The following is a 27,860-nucleotide window of genomic DNA, read 5'->3' as shown; positions in this document are numbered from 1 at the left end:
TTGACTGATTTTCATCAGGCCTTACGCATGCTAGAGAAATACTCTACCATTGAGCCACATCCCTAGCCCAGTAATTAATGCTCCGCAAGTCCCCTCCATTTAAAGATAGGGTCACAGTTTTGGGCCCAGCCTGCCTTTAGTTAGGCTCTTGCTATGTAGCTTAGGCTCGGCTCAAACTGGGTGCCTCCTGCCTCAGCCTCCAAACGTAAATTTTAATGAGAAGGCAGGTAAACTAAGCGTAGGTAAATGGCCTTCCTACCAAAGGTTGAGTTGAACTAAAGATTTAGAGCCTTGTGCAAAAAAGACAAAATACTGGTCTCTTCAAGACTCCTCCACTCCAGGCAGAGTGGTTCTTTTTTTTTTTTTTTATCCCGCCCCCCCTTTGTTTCTCTCGCTTTTTCTTGAGTATCATCATATATCCCGGGCGGACCTTGAACTCGTGATCCCCACTACCTCTGCCTTCCAAGACCAGGGATGCGCCACCACACCTGGCTTTCCTTCCATTGTGTTTGCCGTGGGTACACACTTTGAAAGTTTTTACAGCACTTTGTGGCGCGGCGCTCGCTGTGCCCAGGCCCTTGCCAGGCAGCTGCGTCAGGTGCTCGGAGGTCACGAGCTGGCTGGTTTACATCGGAAACGGTGCAGCCCTTCTAGGCTCCGAGCCGCGCCGCACCCGGAACCGCGTCCTTGGCCCGTTCACGCAGCCCACCCGGGTCGCAGTCTAACCGAAGTCTTGGCTTCTCTCTGGAGCGAGATAAAGTGTCCATCTGAGCACACGCTGGACGCTCGTTTCACACGGAAACCCAGAGACCAGTTCGCACTGACCCTGGGTTCCAAACTTTCCTGCCGGTCTCAGAGTTGGGCAGGACCTGCACATGCAGGAGAGAGACTTTCCGCCCGGAGATTTCTAGAAAAATCCGCAGAGCCCGAGGTAAGTCTACGCGCGCCGCCCCGCTTTACGGCAAGGGTGCACGTTTTGCGACGGTATGACGTAAGCGGATTTTTGGCGGGAAAAGCCCTGCATTTGGAGTCCTGTGACGGCGCGCTGAGGACATCCCGGTGAGAAGGGCTGCGGGTAAGGTGGGCAGGCACTCCAGCATAGGACTTGGAGGTCTGTGTTGGTGCAGACGCTGCGGTGAGGGAGCTGTGACGAGCGCGGGAAGCCATCCAGCAGAGTGGCGGTCTGTGCGCCGGGTGCCGCGGTGTCTCCAGTGTGGAGGACTGGAGAGACCGCCTCCAGCCGCCTGTGAACCGAGATTTGGATGTTCTTGGCTTTTGGGGTCCCTGCGTTTCGCCTCTCCCCGCCGCTCGGCCCCGCCCCGTCTCGTCCGGGTCGGCGGGTGCGGTACAGGTGCGAATGGGAAGGGAGCGGGTGGGAGGAGGGGCTGCGCTGGCTCTCCTGCCCGCTGGCTCTCCGCGCTCACCGTTCCCCGCCCTTGCCCTGGAAGCTTTTGTTTCCCAACCCGAGAGCCTCGCAAGTGTTCAGTTTTGCACGAAAGCCTGAGGACAAACGTGCGTGGCAGTGGGAATTGTGATTTACATAAAATGCCTAAACTTAGGCTTGTGATTTAAAGACTTGGATAAATATGAAGGAGATGTAAGGTTGTGAGGAATCACTGCAAGAGGCATGGCACAGTGGTTTTGCAGGTGATGGGAGTTTACACTCATCCCCCATATTTTCTGGGATCCTGCATTTTACAGCCGCTGTGCTTGGTGGAGTCATGGCAGTGCCTTTTGTGGAAGACTGGGATTTGGTACAAACCCTGGGAGAAGGTGCCTATGGAGAGTAAGTTTGAGCCCTGGTTTTAATTTTTATTGGTGTGTGTGTGTGTGTGTGTGTGTGTGTGTGTGTGTGTGATGCCACGGTCTGGGTGTTGGTCAGAGGACAATTTGTGTGAGTGGCTTCTCATGAGAGTGTTCTCATTCCACCGTGTGGGTTCTGAGGGTTGAAATTATATTCAAGCTTAGCAGCGGTCCCCTTTACCCCCTGAGCCTTCTCTCTGCCCACTCCCCCCCCCATTCTAATTTTGCCTGCCTGTATGCTTGCCTTAGTTTTCCATCTGTTGTTTTGGCAGAGAACATATTTATTTTACTTATTTTATGTGTATGATTGTATTGCCTGCATGTATGTAAATACGTGCACCGGTGTCATGCAGTGCCCGTGGAGATCAGAAGAGGATGTTGGATCCCATGGAACAAGAGCTGCCCAGGGTTGTTAGCAGCCATGTGGGTGTTGGGAATCGAACCCGGATTCTCTGCAAGAGCAGCCAGTACTCTTAACCCCTGAGCCATTTCTCCAGCACGCATACTTGTTTTTTCCTAGTCTTTTATTCTTAGTGTAAACCAAGGCTTTTAAAGCAAGTGAAATTGCATATTGTGGGGTTTTTTTTGTTTTTTTTTGTTTTTTTTCCTTTTTTTCTTTTTTGTGGTGCTGGGGATTGAACCTGGGGCCTTGCATATGCTAGGCAAATGCTCTACTACTGAGCTACATTACCAGCCCTTAAAATTTTTTTTTCTTTTTTGGTTTTCGTCTAGATACAGGGTCTTGCTAAATTGCCCAGACTGGCCTTGAACTCGCGATCCTCCTTTGCCTCTCAGGTACATATCACAAACCTGCATTAGCAAGCCTAGCTTTTTTTGTTTTCCCCCTATATTTTCTTTTGCAAGAGTTACAAGAGAAGCTATTGTTTCACCAACAAACCACTTAGTCTTGAATTTTAAGCCTAGTTTGGTTAAAATGAGCAAACGAGAGACCCTGCAGACATCCTGTCTGATTTCAAATCCTTACTCTTACTAGATAAGGTTATACTTTGTGATCTTGGGCAAGCTTCCCAAAGTCATTATGTGCTTCTGTTTCCTCATCTGTAAAGACAGAAATAATGGTACCTACCCCAAAGGTGCTTATAGTAGTTACCATAGGCACATACCACATGCGCTTAATAGAGGCAAAGTAATGCTGTTATGAATGGAACATGTAGATGTGATGTGATCTAGAGCTGCTGTTGACTTTATCAAGCATTTATTAATGACTTTCCTGCACTTTCTTGCAACATTAACTGTAGTACTTCACATTTGTTTTGTTTTGAGACAGTGTCTCCCTGTATCCCCAGAAGGCTGGGAACTCACTATGTAGACCAGGCTGTCTCCAAGTGCTGGGACTAGAGGCTTGGTCCACCACACCCGGCTTCATTTCATTTCATTTGAGAACATGGCAGGAAGCATGTTCTTTACTTTTCCTTGATGGAGAAAGTAGTAAAGGAAAAGTAGTTTGGGATGTCATATTTAATTTTTTATTTTTTGTTTGCTTGTTTGTTTTGGGGTCTTTTCACCACACTTACAAAACATTTTGAGAGATGCTCATAGTCCCTTGGAACTAGTTGACGTAGGAGGGCAAGGAGCAAAAAGTGTCCTTTATGTCCCTCTGACCAAATGATTATAGAACTCAAAAGTATGGCTGTTAAACATCCAAGAAGACTAATTTCACCAGTCTGGTAATTTTGTTGTTGTTGTTTATTTGGTCTTTTTTTGAGACAGTGTCTCCCTGTAGCCCCAGCTGTCCTGGAACTCACTATGTAGACCAGGCTGGCCTTGAATTCACAGAGCTCCACCTGCCTGTGCCTCCCAAGTGCTGGGATTAAAGGCGTGTGCCACCACGCCCGGTTGCTTGTTTGTTTTTTAAAGATAGAATCTCAGATGTAGACCAGGCTAGCCTCAAACTCATTGACATCCACCTGCCCCTGCTTCCTGAGTTCTAGTATTAAAGGCATGTGCCACCATGCCTGACTTGTTTGAGACAGTTTCTCATTTTGTAGCCTTGAACTTGGATCCTCTTGCCCTTGTCTCTGGAATGCTGGGAGACTAACCTTTTGAAATTTTAAAAGAAATAGAATTAAGATATTAGAATGTTGCCACTTTTTTTTTTTAAGAGTTCAACTTGCTGTGAATAGAAGAACTGAAGAAGCAGTTGCTGTGAAGATTGTAGACATGAAGCGTGCCATAGACTGTCCAGAAAATATTAAGAAAGAGATCTGCATCAACAAAATGTTAAATCATGAGAATGTGGTGAAATTCTATGGCCACAGGAGGGAAGGCAATATCCAGTATCTATTTCTGGAGTACTGTAGTGGAGGAGAACTTTTTGATAGAATAGGTATGGAAAAGATTTAAGATAATTATTCTACTAAATAAGTTTTTAAGTGTTGTGGGAATGGGGGTGGACATGTGTGCATGTGCTGCTAGGGATTAATCTCAGGGCCTTTGCACAAGCTGGTCAAATGCTCTAACAAAGCCACATTCCTAGTTGTATTTTTAATCTTAGATAGCTGTTAGAAAAGATTTATTTCAGAATTGATTATGCAACAGTGAAATTGGAGTAAAAGATCAGGCATTCATGGCTTTTAATGTGAAAATCTTATAACTTAAATCTGATAAATAGTGAAAATGGCTTAAGTTGTCATAAGCTTCTCTGTTGGCAATCATATTTTAGCATCGAAAAAAATAGGAACGTTGTATTTAAAAGATATAGGGGATAGTGTGAAGGAAACCAAGACATGAAGGTTGGTATAAGATTAAAACAGAAACTTCCCAGATATAGTTTGCATTCTTTTTTCTTTCATTTTTTTCTTTTTACTGATTCGTTGAGCATTTCATACGATGCCTTTTGATCATATTCAGACGACCTCCCAAATGCTTTGCATTCTTGATTTGGATGTTAATTTGTTACTTTAAAATAATTTTTCTTGGATGTTAGTTTAACTTTACTACTTAATTGGAAAATGTGAATCATTAAGTAATGTATTTGACTTACTAGTAAATTTCTGTTTACGCACAAACATAAATGAGATATACTATATGGTTGATACCTGATTATATTTTTCCAGTAGACTGTCCATAATTAATTTTACAGAGCCAGACATAGGCATGCCTGAACAAGATGCTCAGAGGTTCTTCCATCAACTCATGGCAGGAGTGGTAGGTACCATTACCTGGTCATTTTATTTAAAATTAGTATGAGTAAGGCAAGTTGCTAAATTCTTATGTGTCTCTACCTCTCCCTTAGGTTTATCTGCATAGCATTGGAATAACTCACAGGGATATTAAACCAGAAAACCTCCTCTTAGATGAAAGGGGTAAGTTTAGTATTTTGTTACTGTTCCCTTTTAGTATAGTCTAGAGGCCTGATGAAGGCTTTCACATTACTGAAATCTCAGGGCAAGAAAAAAAATCTGATAAGTCAAGAAAGCTTGAGAGACTCTGTATTTAGACTTCATAAGTTTTTCATGATATAATTGTGAATTAGGTAAAAAAATAAGACCTGGAACAATGGTAGCTCACTAGATGAATAAATAAAAGAATTTTAAAATATTTTATTATTTTCATTTTTTGTGTATCATTGTATTGCCTAGATGTATGTAAGTGACCAGAATGAAGAAAAGGTTGTGCGAGCTATGCCAAATAAGGAATTGTTGAAGGAATTCTGGGGAAATTTGCTAATTGTTAAGTATGGTTCTTCATAATATGTAGGTGACAATTATAGGAGCAATTTGAATTAGTGCAAAGATGACTCCCATTAGTAGACTTGTCCCCCAAACAGGATAGATTGCTTTGGAATGTAGGGAGTTTGTAGCAGTTGAGTCAAATTGTATTATGGGGCTGGAGAGATGGCTCAGCGGTTAAGAGCACTGGCTGCTCTTGCAGAGGTCTCAGGTTCAATTTCCAGCACTCACATGGGGGCTAACAACTGTCTGTACCTCCAGGGAATCCAACACCCTCTTCTGACCTCCTTGGCATTGCATGACACAGGTGCATTTATGTACATGCAGGCAAAACACTCATACACACAATAAAAATAATAAAATATTTTTTAAAAATTGTAGTATGATCTCTGATAGTAAGAGGGAATTTAAATATTAGTTGAATAGTTAGAACAGAATATTTTAAAGATCTTGTCCAAAAAAAGAAGATCTTGTCTAGCACTGAGTTTTGAGTTATTTAGCTTTCTGCCAGTTAGTTCATAAATCATGAGATAATTTTTTTCAGTAAGTAGTGGGTTTCATTATGATACTTTCATACATCTAAATTGTACATTGCTCCCCTTTGTCCCCCAACTTACCGCTTCCACCCCTCCTAATAGCCCCTCTTTTGCTTTCATGTCACATATATATGTACGTTTAAATCTAAGTTCTCCATCTGAAAGTGTTAATCTTTCTTCCTTCTCTTGCTTCCCCCACCCCTTTCCCTTGCCTTTAGACCCCTCTCCCCTTGAGTTCCATTTTCCTTGTGTTTGTGTGTGTGTGTGTGTGCGCACACATGTTTAGTCTGGCTTATTTTCCTGCAGATGACATTTCTTCTTTATAGCTAAGTAAAATTCCACTGTGATGTACACCACATTTTCTTTATTTGTTTTATTTGTTAATGAGCATCTAGGCTAGTTCTGTATCTGGACTATGAGTAGTGTAACAGTAGACATGGATGTCTAGATACCTCTTTGCTCACTTAGATTCTTTTGACTCTGTAACCAGTAATATAGCTGAATTGTGATAATTATATTTTCAGTTTTTGGAAGAACTTCCATATTACTGATTTTTATAGTGTCTGTACAATTTATATTCCTACCAGCAGTGTAAGGGTTCCTCTTCCCACATCCTCACCAACATTTGCTCTTATGCTGTTGTTTTCTGAGACAGTGTCTCACACTGTGGACCAGGCCGTCTTGGAACTCACTATGTAGCTCACCCTCAGTCTCAAACTTGCATCAGCCTTCAGAGTGCTGAGATTACAGGCATGCTTGACCATGCATAGTTTATTATTTTCTTTTTTAAAAAATATTTTCTTTATTATTTTTATTTTACGTGTATGAATGTATTGTCTGCATGTTTGTAAGTACACCTGTGTCATTCAGTGCTCACGGAAGTCAGAAGAAGGCATCACATTCCCCTGAAACTGGAATTACGGAAGGTTGTTAGCCTGTTAGCCAGAACCTGGGTCCTCTGCAAGAGCAGTCATTGCTCTTTAACTGCTGAGGCATCTCTCCAGCCCTTACTTGTTTTCTTGATGAAAGTCATTCTGATTTGAGTAAGATAGACTCTCGCTGCTGTTTTAGTGCATGTTTCCTTGATGACTAAAGATATTGTACATTTTTTTCAAATGTTTGTTGACTCTGTGTGTGTGTGTTAAGTTTTTGTGTGTTTCGTTAGAAAATTGTCTATTCAATTCATTTACCCATTCGTTGATGGGATTTAGTTTTTGGGTTTAAGTTTTGGAGTTCTGTAGACATTGTAGATACAAATCTTGATGTCAGATGTATATTTGGCAAAGATTTTTCTCCCACTCTGGCTATACCTTTGTTGATTATTCTATGCTGTGCAGAAGGTTTTAATCCATTCAATTTCATTAATTCTTGAAATTATCCCCTATGCTGTTGGAATCCTTTTCAGAAAGTCCTTTGCCGCTCTCTTAGGGTTGGTTTACATTTTCTTTTAGCAGTTTCGGAGTTTTAAGAGCTTATGTTAAGGACTTTGATCTAGTCTTAATTGATTTTTTAAAAAAATAACATTTTATTTAGTATTTTTATTTTATGTGTATGAGTGTATTGCCTGCATGTATGTGAGTGCACCCATATCGTGCAATGCTGTGGCGGTCAGAAGAAGGTGTTGGATTTTTTTTTTTTTTCTAAGAGAGAGCTCTAGATCCAACGTCATCCTTTTATACATGGTCAACTGTCCCAGTACCATTTGTTGAAGAAACTAACCTCTTTCCAATGTATATTTTTGACAGTTTTGTCAAAAATTAGTTGTCTGGGGCTGGAGAGATGGCTCAGCAGTTAAGAACACTGGCCGTTCTTGGAGAAGACCCAGGTTCGAATCCCAGCACCCACATGGTAGCTAACAACTGTCTGTAACTCCAGTTCCAGGGGATCTGATAGCCTCTTTTGTCCTCCGCGGGCATTTCACAACACGGGTGCACTTACCTACATGCAGGGAATACACACGTAAACATAAAATAAAAATAATAAATAAAAAATATATATTTTTTAAAATTAGTTGTCTGTAGCCATGTAGGTTTCTTTCTGGTCCTCTGCGCTATTCCATTGGTCTACGTGTCTGTTTTTCTGCCCTTGTCATTGTGTGTTTGTTGTCACTTTGCGGTTTAACTTGAGGTCGCGTATTGTAATACTTCTAGCATTGTTTTTTTTTCCGCCTACGATTGCTTTGGCTGTTCAGAGTCTTACACTTCAGATAGATTGCTTTTGATAGTTCTTTGAAGAATGTCATTGGAATTTTGATGGAGATTGTGAATCTTTAAATCACTTTTGGTAATATATTTCAATTAATTTTGCCAGTTCATGAGTGTAGTCTTTCTATCTTCAGTTTCTTTTTTCAGTCTCTTTTTTGTAGAAGGTTTTTCACTTCTCTTGTTAGAGTTAATTGCTAGTTTTTCTTGTTTTATTTTATGGGGTTTTATTATTGTTGTTTTGGTTTGGCATTGTCCTTTTTAATGCTATTGTGAGTAGGATATTTTCTCCTGATATCTTTTTCCACAGCTTTGTCATTTCTATGTAGGATTTTTACTCATTGATTTTATATCTTGCTACCCTGTTGAAATACTTATCATTTTTAAGAGTTTTTTAGTGGGTCCTTAGGTCTTTTTAGTGGATGATCATGTGATCTGGGTTAACTAAGGATAATTTGACTTCTTTCTTACCTAGTTGTATCCTCTTTCTTTCTTTGTCTTGTACTAAGCTAGCTAAGACCTCAAACATTATATAGAATAAGAGTATGGAGGGTAGTATACCCTTGTCTAATGTGATTTTTAGAGGACATGCTTAAGGTTTTTCCCGGGTCTCCCTGTAGTCCCAGCTGTCCTAGATTCACTATGCAGACCAGGCTGGCCTCGAACTCACAGAGATCCGCCTGCCTCTGCCTCCTGAGTGCTGGGATTAAAGGTGTGCGCCATCACGCTTGGCCTATTTATTTATTTTTATGTGTATGAGTGTATTGCCTGCATGTGGGTAGGTGTACCCATGTTGTACAATGCCCATGGAAGTCAGAAGAGGGCATCAGATCCCCTGGAACTGGAGTTATGAATGTTTGTTAGCCACCATGTGGGTGCGAGGAATTGAACCCAGGTCCTCTGCAAGAGCAGCCACTGCTCTTAACTTCTGAGCCATCACCAGCCCTGTGTTCAGGTGTTCTTAACCAGTTCTGCTATCAGGGTAATACTGGCTTTGTAGAATGAGTTTGGTGTAATGTTTCTTCCCATTTAAGGAGCATTGGTATTCACTCTTCTTCAAGGTCTGGTAGAATTTGATAGTGAATCTGTTTGATCTTGGCTTTTAAAATCTTTGTTGGTAGACTATTATTGTTCAGCCTTATTGCTTATTAGGGCTCTGTTTAAGTTATTTATATCTGTTGGTTTAATTTTTTTGGGTCATAAGTGTCTGGGAATTTATCAATTTCTTATAGATGTTCTCTGTGTAGACCAGACTTGTCTGAACTTGTGGCAGTCCTTCCTCTGCCTCTTGAGTTCTAGAATTACAGCTGTGTGCCATCATGTTCGATGTTCTTTACCTTTATTTAAAAGCTGGAAAAATATAATAGTACATAGGTGTGAAAATGTCTTAATGAAACCTATTGCTTTGTATACTAACCTAAAAATCAATAGAAAAGAAAAAAGCTGTTAAAAATCACATACAAAATAAGTATTCACATCTAAGACTACTCAATGTTGGTGGTTAGTAGAAAACTGGAAACAACCCAAATGTGTATCAGCCATAAAATAAATTATAAAATGGATAATATGTACTCATAAGCAAGCAAATGAATTTTAAGAGTAAAAGGATGTAGTCAAAAATGTTTTAAAAAATACAGTATTTATATGAAGCTCAAAAACTAAATATATTGTTTAGGAATAGAAACATGGAAGAACAGCTCAAGTAAAGGGTACAATGAAACTGAATGGCAGGCTCCTCTGAAAAAGCAAGTGTAAAGAATGCATTCAGGGTAACATTTACAGAGGATGTCAGAGGAAATAGAAGTGACTGATGCTTTAAAGTAGTTTAGAAGACAATCTCTGGGACTGGAGAGATGGCTCAGTGGTTAAGAACACCGACCATTCTTGCAGAAGACCTGGGTTCGAATCCCAGCAGCTAACAACTGTCTGTAACTCCAGTTCCAGGGTATCTGAAAGCCTCTTCTGTCTTCCACGGGCATTGCACAACATGGGTGCACTTATATACATGAAGGCATAACACTTATACACATAAAAATAAAAATAATAAATAAAATATTTTTAAAAAGACGACAATCTCATTGGTTGATCCAGATTTTGTCATATATAGTTATTAAAACAATATAGTTGTAATATCTATCTCCCAAATCAAACACAGTTGTTTATATCAATTCTCTGTTGGGAATAATTTGTTTCTAACTTAGAACAGTGATGACCCAGTACAAAAGTTAGATCATAAATATTTATAGTAAATATTTATGATGAAATTTGTTATGCCACTGGCCTTGTTTTTTCCTCACGCATTCTGTTTCTTATAGGCACATACACCTTTTTTTTTCCTCTAACCTTCCATAGTTTTCATTGTACATATGGATTTTAATAGTTGTGAATTTGTAGAATTACTTCTGCGGGTATGGTCCTAGAAGTGTGAATTGCTAGTTTAAAGAGTGACTATTTCAACTTTTGAGGGGAGGTCTTTTTGAGACAGGGTCTCTCTGTAGCCCCAACTGTCCTGGAGTCACTATGTAGACCAGGCTGGCCTCTGCCTCCCGAGTGCTGGGATTAAAGGCGTGTGCCACCATGCCCGGTGCCTATTTCAGCTTTTAACTTCTTTAGCCAAATTGCCTTCTAAAATGGTTGTACTTTTTGGTAATCTCTCACAGTAGAGGATTTTCCCTAACTTCTAAGTTAGATCCCTGTGCTACAAGATCCCATCATGTTTGTATTTTCATGGTCTGTATAATTACCATTGGTATGAGTCTTACTGATTTATCTGCTGCCTGCATTGGCTAACACAGTGTCTATTACTTGCATATAGTAGACATTCACCTCGTATATTTTCTTTTTGCCGAGTTCATTTGCTGTTGAGAAAGCTATGATTAGAACATTACTCATGACTCCTTCCTGCCCTTCGTAGTTCCTGGTGAAGAGCTTTGGTCTGCTGTATGCCCAAGTTTGCTCTTTTCTAGGCTGCAATCCCTTTTGACTCCAGCATCTCTCTTTAACCTGGTCAAAACAGTGTAAGTTTAACATAGTTGATGGTGTGTCTTAACTTTTTCTCTTATATACAAACGCAACTTTCTTTTTGTTTATTCTCATTTTCAGGTAGAGAAGTTCTATAAACCTTAAGTAAAACCAGGAATATTTTCAATAAAACCCAATTTATATATCTCTTGTAAACCTTTTTAATCCAGCACTGTCTTTTTTTCTTTTGACTTAGATAACCTCAAAATTTCTGACTTTGGTTTGGCCACGGTGTTTCGGCATAATAATCGTGAGCGCTTGTTGAACAAGATGTGTGGTACTTTACCTTATGTTGCTCCAGAACTTTTAAAGAGAAAAGAATTTCATGCAGAACCAGTTGATGTTTGGTCCTGTGGAATAGTACTTACTGCAATGTTGGCTGGAGGTAAGGCTGTTTAATCTTAAGAAAACTTCTGTTCTCTAAACACTCAGATTTGCTACACTAAAATGAAAATGATGTAAGGAAATCCATAATTCTGTAGTGTTTGCTAATCACTTTGGGATGCTATAGCAAAGTACAATAGACTGAGTGTATTATGAACAGATTTATTTCATACAAATTCTGGAGGGCTGAAGTTTGGGATCAGTGTGCAAGCATGGTCACATTCTGATAAGGGCCTTGCAGATGGCCTTCTTACCATGGTCCTCACATGATGTAGAGCAGAGAGAGAGTAGAACAAAGCTCTCCAATGTCTTCATAACACAAATCCCATTCATGAGGACTCTCATGCTCATAGACCTAATCACTTCAGAAAGTTCTCATCTCCAAAATCATCAGATTGAGCGTCAGGATTTTAATATGTGGTTGGCCTGTCTGTCTGTCTGTCTATCTATCTATCTATCTATCTATCTATCTATCTATCTATCTATCAATCAATCAATCATCTACCTATCTATCTATCTATCTGTCATCTACCTACCTACCTATCATCTATTTTATATGTATGTGTTTTGTCTGCATGAATATAAGTGTTCCATTTGCATATAATGCCCACAGAGGCCAGAAGAGGGTATTGGATCCCTTGGAACTGGAGTTATGGATGGTTGTTAGCTGCCATGTTGGTGCTGGGAACTGAACCTGGATCCTCTGTAAGAGCAGCTTAACTGCTGAGCCACCCCTCTCTAGCCCCTCCATACAAATTTTAGAGGGGAAATAAATATTTAGCCCATTATAAGTAGTATCTTATTTCTCACTAACATGAAACTTGTAACCTAAAGATCCATTTAAATGAGGTATGCATAAGCTATTAAATGTAAAATCCCAACACTTTTTGGGTGGTGCTAGAGATTGAATCTAGGGCCACCCACACACCTGGTAGGCAAGCATTCTATTACTGAGCTGTATTTCTAGACTTTGTGTAAATACTTTTGAAGAGTAAGAAAAGGGGCTTGAGAGATGGCTTAGTGGTTAAGAACACTTGCTGCTATTCCAGAAGACCAGGGTTTGGGTCCCAGAACCTACATGGTGCTAACACCTGTCCAGGGGATCCCATTCCCTCTTCTGGCCTCTGAAGGCACCAGGCAGGCATGTGGTACACTTACATACATGCAGGCAGTACACGCATACACATAAAATAATTAAAAAATAAACTTTAAAAGAAGATATATAGATACATCACTTCTTTCCTTACTCTTCTTTTAAAAAATATTTATTTTTATGTGTCGGGCAATGCCTGTAGAGGTCAGAAGAGGGCGTCGGATCCCCTGGAACTGGAGTTATGGACAGTTGTTAGCCACCTTGTGGGTGCTGGGAACTGAATCCAGGTCCTCTGCAAGAGCAATCAGTGCTCTTAACTCCTGAGCCATTTCTCCAGCCCGTATCTATCTATCTTTGAAGTACTTACTCAGAAGTTTCTGTATACTTTTTATGAAACCCAAATTAGATTACTTTGGAGGAAACTTACATTATTATTAATTTTTTAATGTTTTTTTGGGACAGGGTCTCCTTTTAGTCCCAGCTGGCCTTTAACTCGATATGTAGACTAGGCTGACCTCACTCTCACAAGATAGCTACCTGCTTCTGCCTTCCAAGTGTTGGGATTAATGACATGTGCCACCATGCCTGGCCATCACCCCCAGCCCTACTTGTATGTTTATTTACTTTTGTGTTCTTTTGTGTGGTTACTTTCCTTAAAATCTTTATTTCAGAATTTATGTAAACATTCAGAAAACTGCAGCTTGTTTCATTTTTAGAATTACCATGGGACCAGCCCAGTGAGAGCTGTCAAGAATATTGTGATTGGAAAGACAAAAAAACATACCTCAACCCTTGGAAAAAAATTGATTCTGCTCCTCTGGGTAAGTGAATTATTTGATTGAAAGTATTAATTTTGTGGATAATGAAGTCTTATTTGTTTGTTTGTTTCTTCTACGTAAATAACCCATAATCCTTGTAGCTAATTTAGAACATTCAATACATAGAAGTTAGAGAATGGCCAGGCATACCTTTAATCTGACCACTTGGAAGGCAGAGGCAAGGGGGATAGCTGTGAGTTCAAGGCCAGCCTGGTCTATATAGCAAGTTCTAGGCCAGCCAGGCCTATGTATTGAGATCCTGTCTCTTAAAAAAAGAAGAAATTAAGAAAGACAACAGCTCTTCCTATGGCATTCAGAAATAGCCTTTTAAAAGTACTGATAATGTGCCATGTTGTTTTGAATATGATGTATGCCGATATAAGGTTTTTTTGGGTTCTTTTTGAGACAGGGTCTCCCTGTAGCCCCAGCTGGCCTAGAAATCTCTATGTAGACCAGGCTGGCCTTGAATGCACAGAGATCCGCCTGCCTCTGCCTCCCAAGTGCTGGGATTAAAGGCATGCACCACCATGCCCAGCATAAGAATGCTTTTATAAAAAGTAAATCATATTACCTATATTTCAAAACTCATATTTTGGTTTTGATGCTCTGGATATTTTTCCATGTCTGTAATTATGGGTCTGTACCATATTTAAAATTTTTGTGTATGATAGGATGTCTGCATGTATAGATGTGAACCACATAGGTGCAATGTCTGTTGAGACCAGAAGAGGGCCATGGATCCTTTGGAACTGGAGTTACAGAGTTGTGAGCTGCCATATGTGTGCTGGGAACCAAACCTGAGTCTTCTGCAAGAGCAACAAGGGCTCTTAATCGCTGAGCCATCTCTCCAACCCTCTAAATCAAATTTTTAAAGACTGATGGTATTCTGTTATGTGACTATGTCTTATCCATCCTATTTACTTTATTAGAAGTTTAGTTTTTTTTTTCTTAATTTTTACTCTTAGAATAGGTATGATATGCATCCATTATCACTTAATGTTTGCATATATCCTTTAATTATTAGCTTAAAATACAGCCCTGCATATTCGTTACTTTTTGTTACTGTGATAAAACACCATGACCAAGGGAACTTATAGAAAGAAGAGTTTATTTGAACAAGGCCATACCTTCTAAGACCTCCCAAAGCAGTGCCACCAACTAGGGACAAAATTTCCAAGTACTTGTAGCCTATGGGGGACATTCTTATTCAAACCATCATCCACTGCTAAGCAAAACTGCAGAATCAAGGATGTATGTAGTTTTTAAGTACTGTGGCTTGTTTTACTAAATTACTTTACAAAAAGTTTGTCATTTCATCATGGTCTCATCCATTTAAGCTAAAAAGGGTTTTTGTTTTGTTTTTAAACCAATAAGTGTATAACTGATGCTGCTTTTTAAAACTTCACTTGAAATTTAATGTTAATACTGAGTTGCCTACTCCCTTAGGTAACTCAGTAGCTTTTCCACAATTTTGCTCCGTTTTGGCAAGGAGATTTATATTGTTTTTCTTAATCCTTTGATGTTTGAAAAATGTGTTAATACTATTTCGTCATTGCATTTATTACAAATATTTTGTCATTTGTTTTCATTTTACTGGTTATTTTAATGTGCACGTGTTATTTCACGTCTATAATCTTGTCATTTGTGGTTTCTGACTTACATTGTCATGTTTGGAAAGTTCTTTTCTACCCTTGATATTTCTTGAAAAGGTCTCTGTTCTCATTTAGTGTTTTTATGTTTTCCTTTTTACATTTTGTTCTTGTTTGTTTTCTTTTGTTTTTGTTGTTTGTTGTTGTGGTTGTTTTATTTTTGATATAGGGTCTTATTTATTTATTTATTTATTTAATTTTTTGGTCTTTGTGAGACAGGGTCCCCTTGTAGCCTCAGCTGGCCTGGAGCTCACAGAGATTGGCCTCCCTCTGCCTCCCGAGTGCTAAGATTAAAGGTATGAACCACCATGCCCAGCTGATACAGGATCTTATTTAGTGTGGGCTGGTCCTAAACTTGTCTCTGTAGTGAAGGATGACCTCAAGCTGCTTACTGATCCTCCAGTCTCCACTTCCAAGTGTTGGGATTAGAGATGTATGCTACCATGCATCGTTATGTGGCTCAGGCTGGCCTTGAATGTGGCAGTCCTCCCGCCTCAGCCATCTGAGTGCTGGGCTTACAAGCATGAGTCACTATGCCTAGTTTTCATTTTTACATTTAAACCTTTGGTCCATTTGAACATAATTTTGGTGTTGGGATTTATATGTGTTCCTATGTCCCAGGCTATCCTCAGTTCTACTTGTGCCTCTTCAAGTCTTGTGACTACAGGCATGGGCACATGATTGGCTTTAGTGTCTTTTAAAAAGCTAGCATTAAGTAAACTCCCCATGTGACAAGGAAAGTAGCATGAGGTCATGGCATGATAGAGCAATCAAAATCATTGTTAAAATGAGAAGAGGATTTGGGGGGTAGTTTCATGTCTTTTTGTTAATGTTACATGGGGAAAAAAATTCCACCTGCCCTTGTTCTGCTTACTTGCAAACAATTGAGAGTTAGACCTAGAAAGAATACTCTCAAGTATATATAGCAGCAAAGAACCTATATATTGGAGCAATTATAGCTTTGTCCTTTCTCTTCCCATGCAATAATATGTGGACACGTGGGGGCTGCTACCAGCCATAGGTTTTTCTAATCTGCATAACTATTTTATAAATACTGTCTTGTTTTATTTTCAGCTTTGCTTCATAAAATTCTAGTTGAAAATCCATCAGCAAGGATTACTATCCTGGACATCAAAAAGGATAGATGGTATAACAAACCACTTAAGAAAGGTAATAAGCATGAGCATTTTTTTCTGTGGAATGTATAGATACTTACAAAGTATCATAAATCACTAGTATAAGAAGCTATGGTCTGTCCAAATAGAGATTTTGATGTCTGGTAGGAAAAATAAGCATGAAAGTAATTTTGTTCATTAGCAACTAAAAAGAGAAAGTTTGAGTATTATAGCTAAATGTTTGACCAAGTCTTTGAGACAGGGAAGACTTTTCCTCATGAGGAAGTGACATAAAGTCTAAAACTTGATGATTATAGGTCAGCTAGCCAGGCAGCAGGTTTGATTCTGAGCAGAGGAAGCAACATTTTGAAAATCTTAGATTTAGTAAGTCAGGTGTATTTGAATAACTTGAAAGATCAGGCCAATATGACATGAACCTTGTTTGTCTCGTCCATCATTATTATCATCAGTGGTTAGTAAGTGATGTCACAGATGATCAATGTTTGCTGAGTGCCTGAGTAAATAGAGAAGTGGAAGAAGGAGAGAGGTTTGAGCTGATTCAAGACACTCAAATAACCAAGGTACAAGGAGGACTTTATGAGCTATACTAAGGATTTTTCCTCAAGCTTAATACCATTAGAAATTTGAGGGACTTTAAGTAAGAAAACAAGATGATTTGTATGTTTGGCTTTAAAAGATCTTTCTAGATACTAATGTTTTTCATTTTTTTGTGAAACAGAACAGGCTAAGAGTGGTGTAGGTATTTACAACAGTTTTGGATGTGAGAAGGTGGTAGCTTAGAATAGGTTATTGGTAATAGCATTAGAGTGATGAGTTTCAAGAAATTTAAGAGCTGGAATCGATAGGACTCAGGGTTGCTTAAGTGTACTCGGACTATGAAGAATCAGGATGACTCCTAGGTTCTGGTTTTGGTAGCTCAGGGGTAGGGAATGGATTTGAGGAGAAACTTTCTTTGGTTTTGAGGAGCTGAATAGATTCTCTAGGCTGTCTACATGTGTACACAAGAGAAAGAACTAGGCTTCAGACTCTAATTGTAGGGAATTTAAACTGGTAAATTAAGGGTAAGGAATGCTATTATTTAAGTTGTGGGTGGAAACCAAGAAACAAAAAGTATCATGAGGTGAATGAAGCACTTGCAGAATGTGAGGTAATGGAGGCTAAGAGTAGAAAATTGATGAGAGCAGTAGAGTTAGTGTTAAGTGAATTAATAACATGAGGCCTAAACTTTTCCATTGAATTCCCTAATGTGGTGTTTTCATGATCTTAGCAAGAACAATTTCCATGGAGAGTAGTGAGTAAATGCTAGAGCCCAGTGATTATAGTTTGAAGAAGTAAAGAATCAGACAGCTCATTCAAGAAGTTTGAATGGTAGGAGAGATGACAGCTTAAAGATGAATGAGGAGTTTTATCTTTCCTTTAACTCACTTTGTTCTAATTGAAATCCATCTCACCCTGAGGACTCTCTTTCCTGTGTTTTCTTTCCCATGCCTTCATGTCCTTGGGTCTGGAAGTGAGGCAGGTGTTCTGATTTTTTTTTTTTAATATTTTATTTATTATTTTTAATTTTATGTGTATTGAGTGTCTTGCCTGCCTATAGGTAGGTGCACCCATGTCATGCAGTGTCCTTGGAGGTCAGAAGAGGGCATTGGATCCCCGGAACTGGAGCTATGAACAGTTGTTGGCCGCTGTTTGGGTTCTGGGACTCGAACCCAGGTTCTCTGCAAGAGCAGCCAGTTTTCTTAACTGCTGAGCCATCGTTTCTCCAGCCCCATGTTCTGATTCTTTACTGACACTGCTCTAACGTCCCACATTCTTCCTTCCTTTATTAACGATCTCATTATCAGATTCTGCCATCCACTGTGCTCTCTACTTAATACTATTAACTTTCTGAACCCAAAATAAGATTCCTAGCATACTATCATAATTCTACCAGCACTTGATGTAAATTTTGTCATGGTTTTGTGTTTTCAGACAGTTTTACTGTGTGGCCTGGCCATAGCCTTCTTCTCAGTGCCTAGAAATTACAGGTGATGCCACCACACCCAACTTTTTCATGGTGCTTGGCAATCTCAGTATTTATTTGAATGATATTTCCAATATTCTGACTTCACTATTTTCTATTCAGTGATCTTAACTTCAAACATCCTACTCTGATTGCCAGTATAGTTTATTTCTGACTTCTCTCATTTAGTACCATGGCTTCAACAATCTTATCTTGTATTGAACTTGGAATCTGCTAAGTCTATCTTTTTTTAGTCTCTAGGAGTTTGTCCAGCTTCCTAATGTTTGAGTGCTGCAGGGCTCAACCCACTGACCTTTCCTTGCTTCATCACACTTACTCCATTAGTACTTTTATTTGATCTCTTGACTTTAAATAAATAAATCTGTGTATTGATGACTTACCACATTTCTATCAAGCCAGACCTTTCCTGTGAATTCCTACATCACTTATCTAACTTCTCAAACTCCCTTTGAGTTAAGAGGCACTACAAACATGATGTGACCCAAACTGAGTTACTGACTTCAGACTTCATTCATTACAGTTGATGAGAGCTACATCCTCACTAGGAAGTTCGGAAACCTTGGAGATACCTTTTATTCTCTCGCCTCATGCACAGTCTACCAGGAATTTATATTGATCTCTGCCTCTAAAAATCCAGACTCCCAAAATGCTTTATATCGCATATATGAAATTATCAAAGAATAAATTAAAAAGTATATTAAAAAATGCTGTAAATCTCACTCATCCCAACGAGCATGCTTGTGTCTAACTTAAGCCAACCTGTAAATAGGACTTAAGTCGACATAAACTTTTAGTAACAAAAGAAAGTATTTTACCGAAACATAACTGAAAGAAAAAAACAACCACAGAGAAGAGGAATGCAGTAAGGACTGAGGGTATAGCCCAGAGGTAGAGCATTTGCCCAGCATATACAAGGCCTCGGTTCAATCTCCAACACTGTACTCAGTCAATCAAATATATGAGAAGGAAAACAAGATTATTACAGAACAAGAAAGAAAAGAAGTTATGTGTTTGGTGGAGAAGCTGAAACAGCAATCAGAAGACAATTGTGACCAATAGGAAGAAAAGCAGAAGTAAATTCCAGGGTTTACTGACTTCAGACTTTTTTCATTATGGTTGATGAGAGCTATATCATTCTCACTAGGAAGGAAAAATCTTTTTTCTTAGCCTTTTGACTAAGATTGTGTTTAGGGGTAAAAGAGACAGTGTAAGACCTCAAAGATCATAAACTAGTTTTTTGTTTTTGTTTTTGGTCTTTTTGAGACAGGGTCTCTCTGTAGCCCCAGCTGTCCTGGAACTCACTATGTAGACCAGGCTGGCCTTGAACTCACAGAGATCTACCTGCCTCTGCCTCCCGAGTGCTGGGATTAAACTAGTTTTAACTCAGATTCTATGTGAGAAGTAAAGCACTGGAAGGTTTGAACCAAATTTTATTTATTTTAAACATTTATTTATTGATTTATTAGATTTAGATGAATTCAATTTGTCAGTTGCATTAACTAAAAAAATTTGCATAGAACATCTGTATTTGCTTTCTAAAAATAGGAGCAAAGAGGCCCCAAGTGACTTCAGGTGGTATGTCAGAGTCTTCTAGTGGATTCTCCAAGCACATTCATTCTAATTTGGATTTTTCTCCAGTAAATAGTGCTTCTAGGTAAGACTAATAAAAAATAATTTTTATTTATTTTTATTTCTGTGTTTTTTTTTTTTTTTTGAGACAGGGCCTCACTATGAAACCTTGGGTGGATGGAACTCCCTTTGTAGACCAAGCTGGTCTTGAATTTGTAGTGATCCTCCAGCCTCTACCTCTTGAGTGCTGGGATTATAGGCATGGGCCACCGTACCTGGCCAGATTAAATAGTTATTGAATGTAACGTTCCTCCTCATGAAGAATAACACATGTATATATGCAAATAATTTTATCAAAGCAAAAATGATGGTGTGTTATAAAAAAGGTATGGTGGATTTATTTAAAACATTTTTAGTCTAACAAAGTGGTATACACCTGTAGTTCCAGCTAATTGGAAGGCTGAGGCAGGAGGGGTGACAAATCCAAGATAATCTAGGCACATTATATAAACTTGTCTCTAAATAAATAAATAAGTAAGTAAATGGTTAAAAAGACTGAAGTCACCTTAAAAACAGAAAAAGAGAAATAAAGACATATTTTTTCTTCTGTCTTAATGTCTTAGTGAAGAAAATGTGAAGTTTTCTAGTTCCCAGCCAGAACCACGGACAGGTCTTTCCTTGTGGGATACCAGTCCTTCATACATCGACAAACTGGTACAAGGGATCAGCTTTTCACAACCTACATGTCCTGATCATATGCTTGTGAATAGTCAGTTGCTTGGTACCCCTGGATCCTCACAGGTAAAGGATTTAAATTTTTAAATAAATAATGGTTACCTTTTCTTTTTATTCCTTAAATCTAAATATGTATATAGTATTAATACTTTTAAAATATTTTATTTATTATTTTTGTTTTATGTGTATGCATGTATGGCCTTGCATGTAGGTAAGTGTACCCATGTCGTGCAATGCCCACAGAGGACAGAAGAGGCTGTCGGATCCCCTGGAACTGGAGTTATGGACAGTTGTTAGCTGCCATGTGGGTGCTGGGGTCTGAACCCAGGTCTTCTGCAAGAACAGTCAGTGTTCTTAACCGCTGAGCAGTCTCTCCAGCACCAGTATTAATACTTTTAATTGATACATGTTGTTTGTGTAAATAAGAAATAACTAGAGAATGCCTTTATGGAAAAGATTCCTAAGGCACAGAAAAGAATTTCAGATTAAATAGCTGTAGTACTAGTCATAATGGATTATTCAGCTTTCCTCTTTGATCTGTAGAACCCCTGGCAGCGCTTGGTCAAAAGAATGACACGATTCTTTACCAAATTGGATGCAGACAAATCTTATCAGTGCCTGAAAGAGACTTGTGAGAAGTTGGGCTATCAGTGGAAGAAGAGTTGTATGAATCAGGTATGTTTTATTCGTTTTTTTAAAAATTTAATAATGAGTATATTTAAAAAATACCAAGTAATTAATTTGAAAAAGAAACAATTGAGGCATTTAAGATATCTTTAGTTTAAGAGAAAAATCTCTAAGGCTAATATTTTTGTATTATGTTTTAAGTAAAAACTATATGGTTTAATTATAGATAGTAGCAATTGCCTTTTTTCTATAATAAAATAAATTAGCAGTCATGTAATTCTTGCTGTCTCCCCTGATCCTACTTACAGTGTTTAAATTGCAGCATAGTTATAACGCTAGCCTTCTAATCTGTCTTTAGGCTTTTCAAAAAATTATGTCATGAAAATAGAGAGTATTTTGTATTAAAGGAGACTAAAAGAGGCCTGATGACCAAATGGATTGTAAAATATTTCACTAAATCATAGAAACAAAACTTTTATAAAGGATGTTATTGGAACATTAGGGGAAATTAGAATATCGACTGTACATTGTTAAACTATGGTGAGAATATTGAAGTTTGTAGATGATTTCTTATGCAAGAACAATGTTTAAATAAGGTTGAAATAAATGATGGGGTTAGTGGGGTTCAGTGCTTGCCTAGCATGGATGAAGCCCTGCATTCCATCCAAGCATCACGTAAGCCAGGCATAGTGGCACATAGTTATAATCCTGCCCTGAAAAGATGGAAGCAAGGGAACTGGAGAGATGGCTCAGTGATTAAGAGGACTGACTGCTCTTGCCAAGAACTCAGGTTCAATTCCCAGCACCCACATGGTGTCTAACAACTCTCTATAGCTCTGGGGATCCAATACCTTCTGTCCTCTGTGGGCATTCCATGACATGGGTGCCCTTACACACATGCAGGCAGTACACGCATACACATAAAATAAAAATAAATAAAAAGATATTAAAAAGATGGAAGCAGGAAGATAAGGTCAGGGTTGGCACTCAGCAGTTAAGAGCACTGACTGCTTTTGCAGAGGACCAGGGTTCAATCCCAGAAGTCACATAGTGGTTTATAATCATCCATAGCTCAAGTTCCAGGGGATTCAGTGCTCTCCTGACCTTTGTGAGCATTGCATAGGTGCACTTACATATATGCAAGTAATACACTCATACACATAAAATAATTTTTTTTTTTTCTTTAGAGAAAGGTTTAAGGTTATCCTTGGCTACATAGTCAGTTTGAAGCCAGCTTGGACTACATAGGACCTCCTTTCAAAAATAGTCAAAAATTGAAATTCTGTCTGAAAATTACTTTAAAAATTTAGAAAAAGTGGAGGTCAGTCTGATTTATATAACAAGTTTCAGGACAGCCAGGGCTACATTACAAGACCCTGCCTCAAAAACAAACAAGACACTAAACCAAAAGAAAAGAACATTTAGAAAAAGACAAACAATTATATTAAAACAAGTGAACACATATCTAAGGAGGTAAGAAAGATGAAGGGTGTGTGGTTGTTTTTGCACAAATATTTTTGTAATTTGGCCTTGGCTTAGCCTGGCAAATTTGCCAGTCTTGCTTGGACTCATTCATCCATCTGTAGTGGCCACATGGCTTAAGATGTCCTTGCCTCTATGTGTGTGGTCTTGGTACAGTTCTTGCTAGGCTTTTCTTTTCATATTAGTCATCTAACCTGAGCTGCTTTACTGGCCATAAGAACATTTTAAAAAGCAAAAAGTGTGTGTGGGGGTGGAGTGGGGTTGGAGAGGACCAAAAATGGAAGTTTTAAGATGTCTCCAGACCTCCACTGTCTTCTCATTGCTGTTCCAGCTTTTCAGCCACAAATATAGCCACAAATATTTTCTTCTGTTACTAAAAGTTTATGTAGACTTAAGTCCTATTTACAGGTTGGTTTAGGTTGGACACAAACATGCCCACTGGGATGAGTGAGATTTACAGCATTTTTTTTTAATACTTGTTTTTATTTACATGTGGGTGTGTGTGTGTGTGTGTGTGTGTGTGTGTGTGTTGTGTGTTGTGTGTTGTGTGTTGTGTGCATGCTCATGTGGGCATCTACAGAGGTGAGAAGTGGGCATTGGATCCTCTGGTGGGTTGTGAGCTGCCCATTATGGGTGCTTAGAACCAAATTCATGTCCTCTGGAAGAGCAGCATATAACTTTTAACCACTGAGCTTTAGAGATTATCCACCTTATTCCTAAAAAAAATGTTAAAAATTTTTTTTTTTTGTTGATTTGAGAATTTCATACAATGTATTTTGATCATGTTCAGAATCCTGTCTCCTCCCCATCCCCCATCCCCCTTATTACTTGTATGTCCTTTTCTTTGTTACTATGTTTTCATTTTTTTTTAAAGACCTAATCTAGTCTAAGTCTAGCCCAATCTAAATGTTCTTGGGTGTGGGTCTATCTCTTCTAATCTGGTCAAACAGGCAGCATACCAGCATGAAAAGCTGTCTCTCCCTCTCTCAGCATCTATCAGTTGCCAATAGATCCTCAGCTAGAGCAGGGTGTTCCTGCCCATGTCCTGCCCATGTCCCCATCCGTGCTGGCCCCTGTCTGGCTTGGATTTGCTGCAGGTCTTTTTTTTTTTTTTTTTTTTTTTTTTAAATATTTATATATTTTTTTATTTTATGTGTATGCATGTATTGCCTGCATGTAGGTAAGTGCATCCATGTTGTGCAATGCCCACGGAAGAAAAAAGAGGCTGTTGGATCCCCTGGAACTGGAGTTACAGACAGTTGTTAGCTGCCATATGAGTGCTGGGATTCGAACCCTGGTCTTCTGCAAGAACATTCAGTGTTCTCAACCACCGAGCTAGTATCTGTCCAGTCCCTACTGCAGATCTTATGCATGCTGATTTTACAACATTCTTGATACCATTCCTGTTCTGCAAGAATCTTATAAATTTTAATTCCAAAAGTATTACTGACCTTTGAATATAGTTTTTGCTGAGTATTTTTTATTCATGTGCATATGTGGCTTAACCTTATTTGTTTCCTTAGGTTACTGTATCAACAACTGATAGAAGAAACAATAAGTTGATTTTCAAAATAAATTTGGTAGAAATGGATGAGAAGATACTGGTTGACTTCCGGCTTTCTAAGGTATTTTTTTCTATGGAAATATTTTAAGATTTTATTTTGTCTATACAAATGTTTTGCCTGCATGTATATAAGTACAAAATATGTGTGCAATGCCCACAGAAGCCAGAAAAGAATGTCACTTCCTTTGGAACTGGAGTTACAGATGGTTGTTAGCTGCTGTCTGGGTCCTGGGGACCAAACCTGGGTCCTCCAAAAGAGCAGCCAGTGCTTTTAACTGCTGAGCTATCTCTCCAGCCCTCTGTGTGAATTTTTCAGATGGTGTTATATTTGTGTGCAGTAGTCCATCTGCACTTTAAAAAAAAAAAATTTATTTAATATATTTTATTTATTATTTTTATTTTATGTGTATGAATGTATTGCCTGCATGTATGTGAGTGCACCCATGTCATGCAGTGCTGTGGAGGTCAGCAAGAGGGCGTTGGAGTCCCCTGGAACTGGAGTTAAGGACGGTTCATAGCTGCCATGTGGGTGCTGGGAATCGAACCCGGGTCCTCTGTAGGAGCAGTCAGTGCTCTTAACCGCTGAGCCATCTCTCCAGCCCTTCAATTATTATTTTCATTTTATAAGTGTTGCCTGCATGTGTGTAAGTGCACACGTGTCGTGCAATGCCCATGAAGGTCAGAAGAAGGCACCAGATTTCCCCGGACCTGGAGTTACAAATGGTTGTTAGCCACCATGTGGGTGCTGAGAATTGAACTTGGGTTCTCTGCAAGAGCATTCAGTGCTCTTAATCTCTGAGCCATTTCTCCATCCCCCGATCTGTGCTTTTTTAAAAAAAAAAATTTTTAATTCATTTTATCTGTAGTGTATGTGTGTTATGTGTGCATGTAAGTGCAACCATGCTTGCAGTACTCATGGAGGCCAGAAGAGGGTGTCAGATGCCCTGAAACTGGAGTTAAGAATCGTTAGTCTCCATGTGGATGCTAGGAACAGAACCTGGGTCCTTCACAAGAGCAGCCAGTGCTCTTAACCACTGAGCCATCTCTCCAGTCCCCCATCTGCACTTCTAATTTCTGTAGTTTTAGTTACCTATGATCAATTTCAATCCAAAATACTAAGTGTAAAGTTCCAAAGATAAACAGCTCATACAGTTTTAGATTGAGCATAGTTCTGATTACCGTGATGAATTACTATTACCCCATTCCCATCCAGGATGTATATTTTCTTGTTTGCCTAGAGTAAATATCTTATGCAGGTGTTTTGTTTATGCTGTATATACTACTTGGTATTGCTTATTTTGGTTTTCATATTTACTGCCACAGTATCATAAATGCTTTTTATGTAATAATTACTTTAATAAGGGCCCCCAAAGTGTAAGGAAATGATGCTGGCAATTTTATTTAGTATATTGTTGCATTTGTTCTATTTTACTACTTGTTGTATTAATCTCTTATGCAAGATTTACAGATAGAGCTATATCATAGCTATATACATTTAGGAATGCAAATGGCATATATAGTATAAAATTCCATACTGTGTGTAGTTTCAGATATCACAGAAGGTTTTGGAACATATCTCCATGAATATTGGGTGATTACATATTAAGCATTTGTAAATAGATGGTAACTTACTTTTTTTGTTTAATGTTGAAACTGACTAGTTATTACTTTTCTAAAATATATTTTTTCTTCCTGACATTTTCCTTAGTATAAAATATTTGAGGGACTGGAAATGTATAATTAGCGGAGTGCTTGCTTAGCATGCTCAAGGCTCTGGATTGGATGGATCCCTAGCACCCAATTAAAGTGAATATGGTGATGTATACCTGTAATCCCAGTACTCAGTAGGCAGGAGGATCAGAAATTCAGTGCTATCCTTGGCTATATAGCTAGTTTGAGGCCATCTTGGGCTATATGGGACTCTGTCTCAAAGGGGAAATTTTTTTTTTGCTTTTTATTTTTTGTAGAATATTAAATTAATATATTTATATATAGATTTTTGTTCACCAGTTAGTTTTAAAACCCATTACATGTAAGACCAAACCAGTATAATGTCTATTTCCTGAGAGATTGTATGTGGGTTTAGAAGAGGTTGAAGGGTAGTTCATATTGCAGGTTCGGTGCAATATTGTTTTCTAGGTGCTGGGTATGTAATTAAGTTATAAAGATTGTTACTATCTTGTTCATAACTGAGTTTACTGACTTTGTTGATGGATTTGTGGCTTCAATGTTGCTTGTTTTTATTCACAAACTCTGATGCTTATGGAAAACAACGATGTAGGTTTCAGAGATTCTAACCCATAAAACAGAAAGGATGGCGTTTGTTTGTTTGTTTGTTTGTTTGTTTGTTTGTTTTGCATTCTTTGCTCAGTGTGGTAAGAAAGTGAAGAGCCCAAAATCATGTCAGAATTATTTATGTAGCCATTTCCTCCACCAAAATATTTGTTCTTCACGAGTGGAATCCAAGTTTGTGTTTAATAAATTATTAGCGAGGGAGCCAGTAAACTGTTATAATATTCAGTTCAGAGAAGTTAAAACACCATAAATCTACATAGAATGAATAGCTAAGCTGGGAGTGGTGCTGTATACCTGTAATCCAGTATTCTCAGAAAAGAACAAGAGGGAAAAAAGACTTGAGGGATGTTGTAACTCTGAACATGTCTAAGGGAGTTTTCTTCTACTTACCACTAAAGAATATAAATTTCTGACAGTTCTTTTTTTGACATTTTAAAATATTATTCTTAATACAGGGTGATGGATTAGAGTTCAAGAGACACTTCCTGAAGATTAAAGGGAAGCTCAGTGATGTTGTGAGCAGCCAGAAAGTTTGGTTTCCTGCCACATGATCCAGCCTTCAGCTCTGGGGATTCTTGGTGAATATAGTGCTGCTATGTTGATATTATTCTTCCTAGAGAAGATGATCCTATTCTGCAAACTGCAAACAGTAGTTCCTGAAGAGTTCTCTTCTTTATCCAGATAGCTTCCAATTCTTTGTATGTTTAGCATACAAATAATACTTTATCTTAACTGTAAGTGATACTTTGGGGAAGGGATGGAGCAGAATCATTAGATATTCTTCAGCTGTGTTTAATTGTCTTAATTTGAAACCTATCTGGTAGAACCCAAATTTGGGGTACATGAGTTTGACAGCTTTAATACCAATATAATGTCACTTAAAAAAAAAATAGAACATTTTGTTTCACCCAAACATACATATTCTCTGCTTATCCAATTGTAAAGATGATTGAGCAAAAACCTTGTGATTTTGGACAGTAGATAAAACTTTTTGAAATATAATGATTAAAATCACAAATAGGGATTTTTTTGTTTTTTCTGGTGTAGCTAGTAAAATATAAAACACCATTGGTCTTTTAAGAGGTCGAGTGTAAACTCTAGTGCTTAACTGACTTTTCTCTAAAAATTACTGTTGCACATCTTAAGTATTTTTCAATATTATTTTCTCATTCACAGCCATATTTTAATTTTTTTACTATAGAAATAAATTCTGTTTTGAAAATAAAATCTAA

General features: G+C 38.5%; 1 protein-coding gene across 4 annotated transcripts; it reads left to right on the top strand.

The window, feature by feature from the left end:
- The first annotated feature begins 973 nt into the window (after positions 1–973).
- Chek1 (checkpoint kinase 1) lies at positions 974–27,860 on the top strand. Of its 4 annotated transcripts, none has more exons than XM_017798544.2 (13): positions 974–1,059; positions 1,702–1,786; positions 3,927–4,150; positions 4,907–4,971; positions 5,060–5,129; positions 11,450–11,638; positions 13,447–13,551; positions 16,272–16,367; positions 19,902–20,010; positions 20,549–20,726; positions 21,204–21,335; positions 24,293–24,394; positions 27,084–27,860. In XM_017798544.2, exons 2-13 carry the CDS (start codon positions 1,722–1,724, stop codon positions 27,177–27,179), a joined length of 1,431 nt encoding a protein of 476 aa, XP_017654033.1. In that variant the 5' UTR covers positions 974–1,059; positions 1,702–1,721; the 3' UTR covers positions 27,180–27,860. The 4 variants fall into 4 exon arrangements, with proteins under 4 accessions (XP_017654033.1, XP_029420271.1, XP_029420269.1 ...); XM_029564417.1 differs by having other exon boundaries at positions 1,043–1,351; XM_029564411.1 differs by lacking the exon at positions 1,702–1,786 and having other exon boundaries at positions 1,012–1,059.

The sequence above is a fragment of the Nannospalax galili genome, unplaced genomic scaffold (genome assembly GCF_000622305.1).
Source record: "Nannospalax galili isolate Female #2095 unplaced genomic scaffold, S.galili_v1.0 scaffold690, whole genome shotgun sequence".
NCBI lineage: Eukaryota > Metazoa > Chordata > Mammalia > Rodentia > Spalacidae > Nannospalax > Nannospalax galili.
This window is presented reverse-complemented; position numbering and strand designations above follow the sequence as displayed.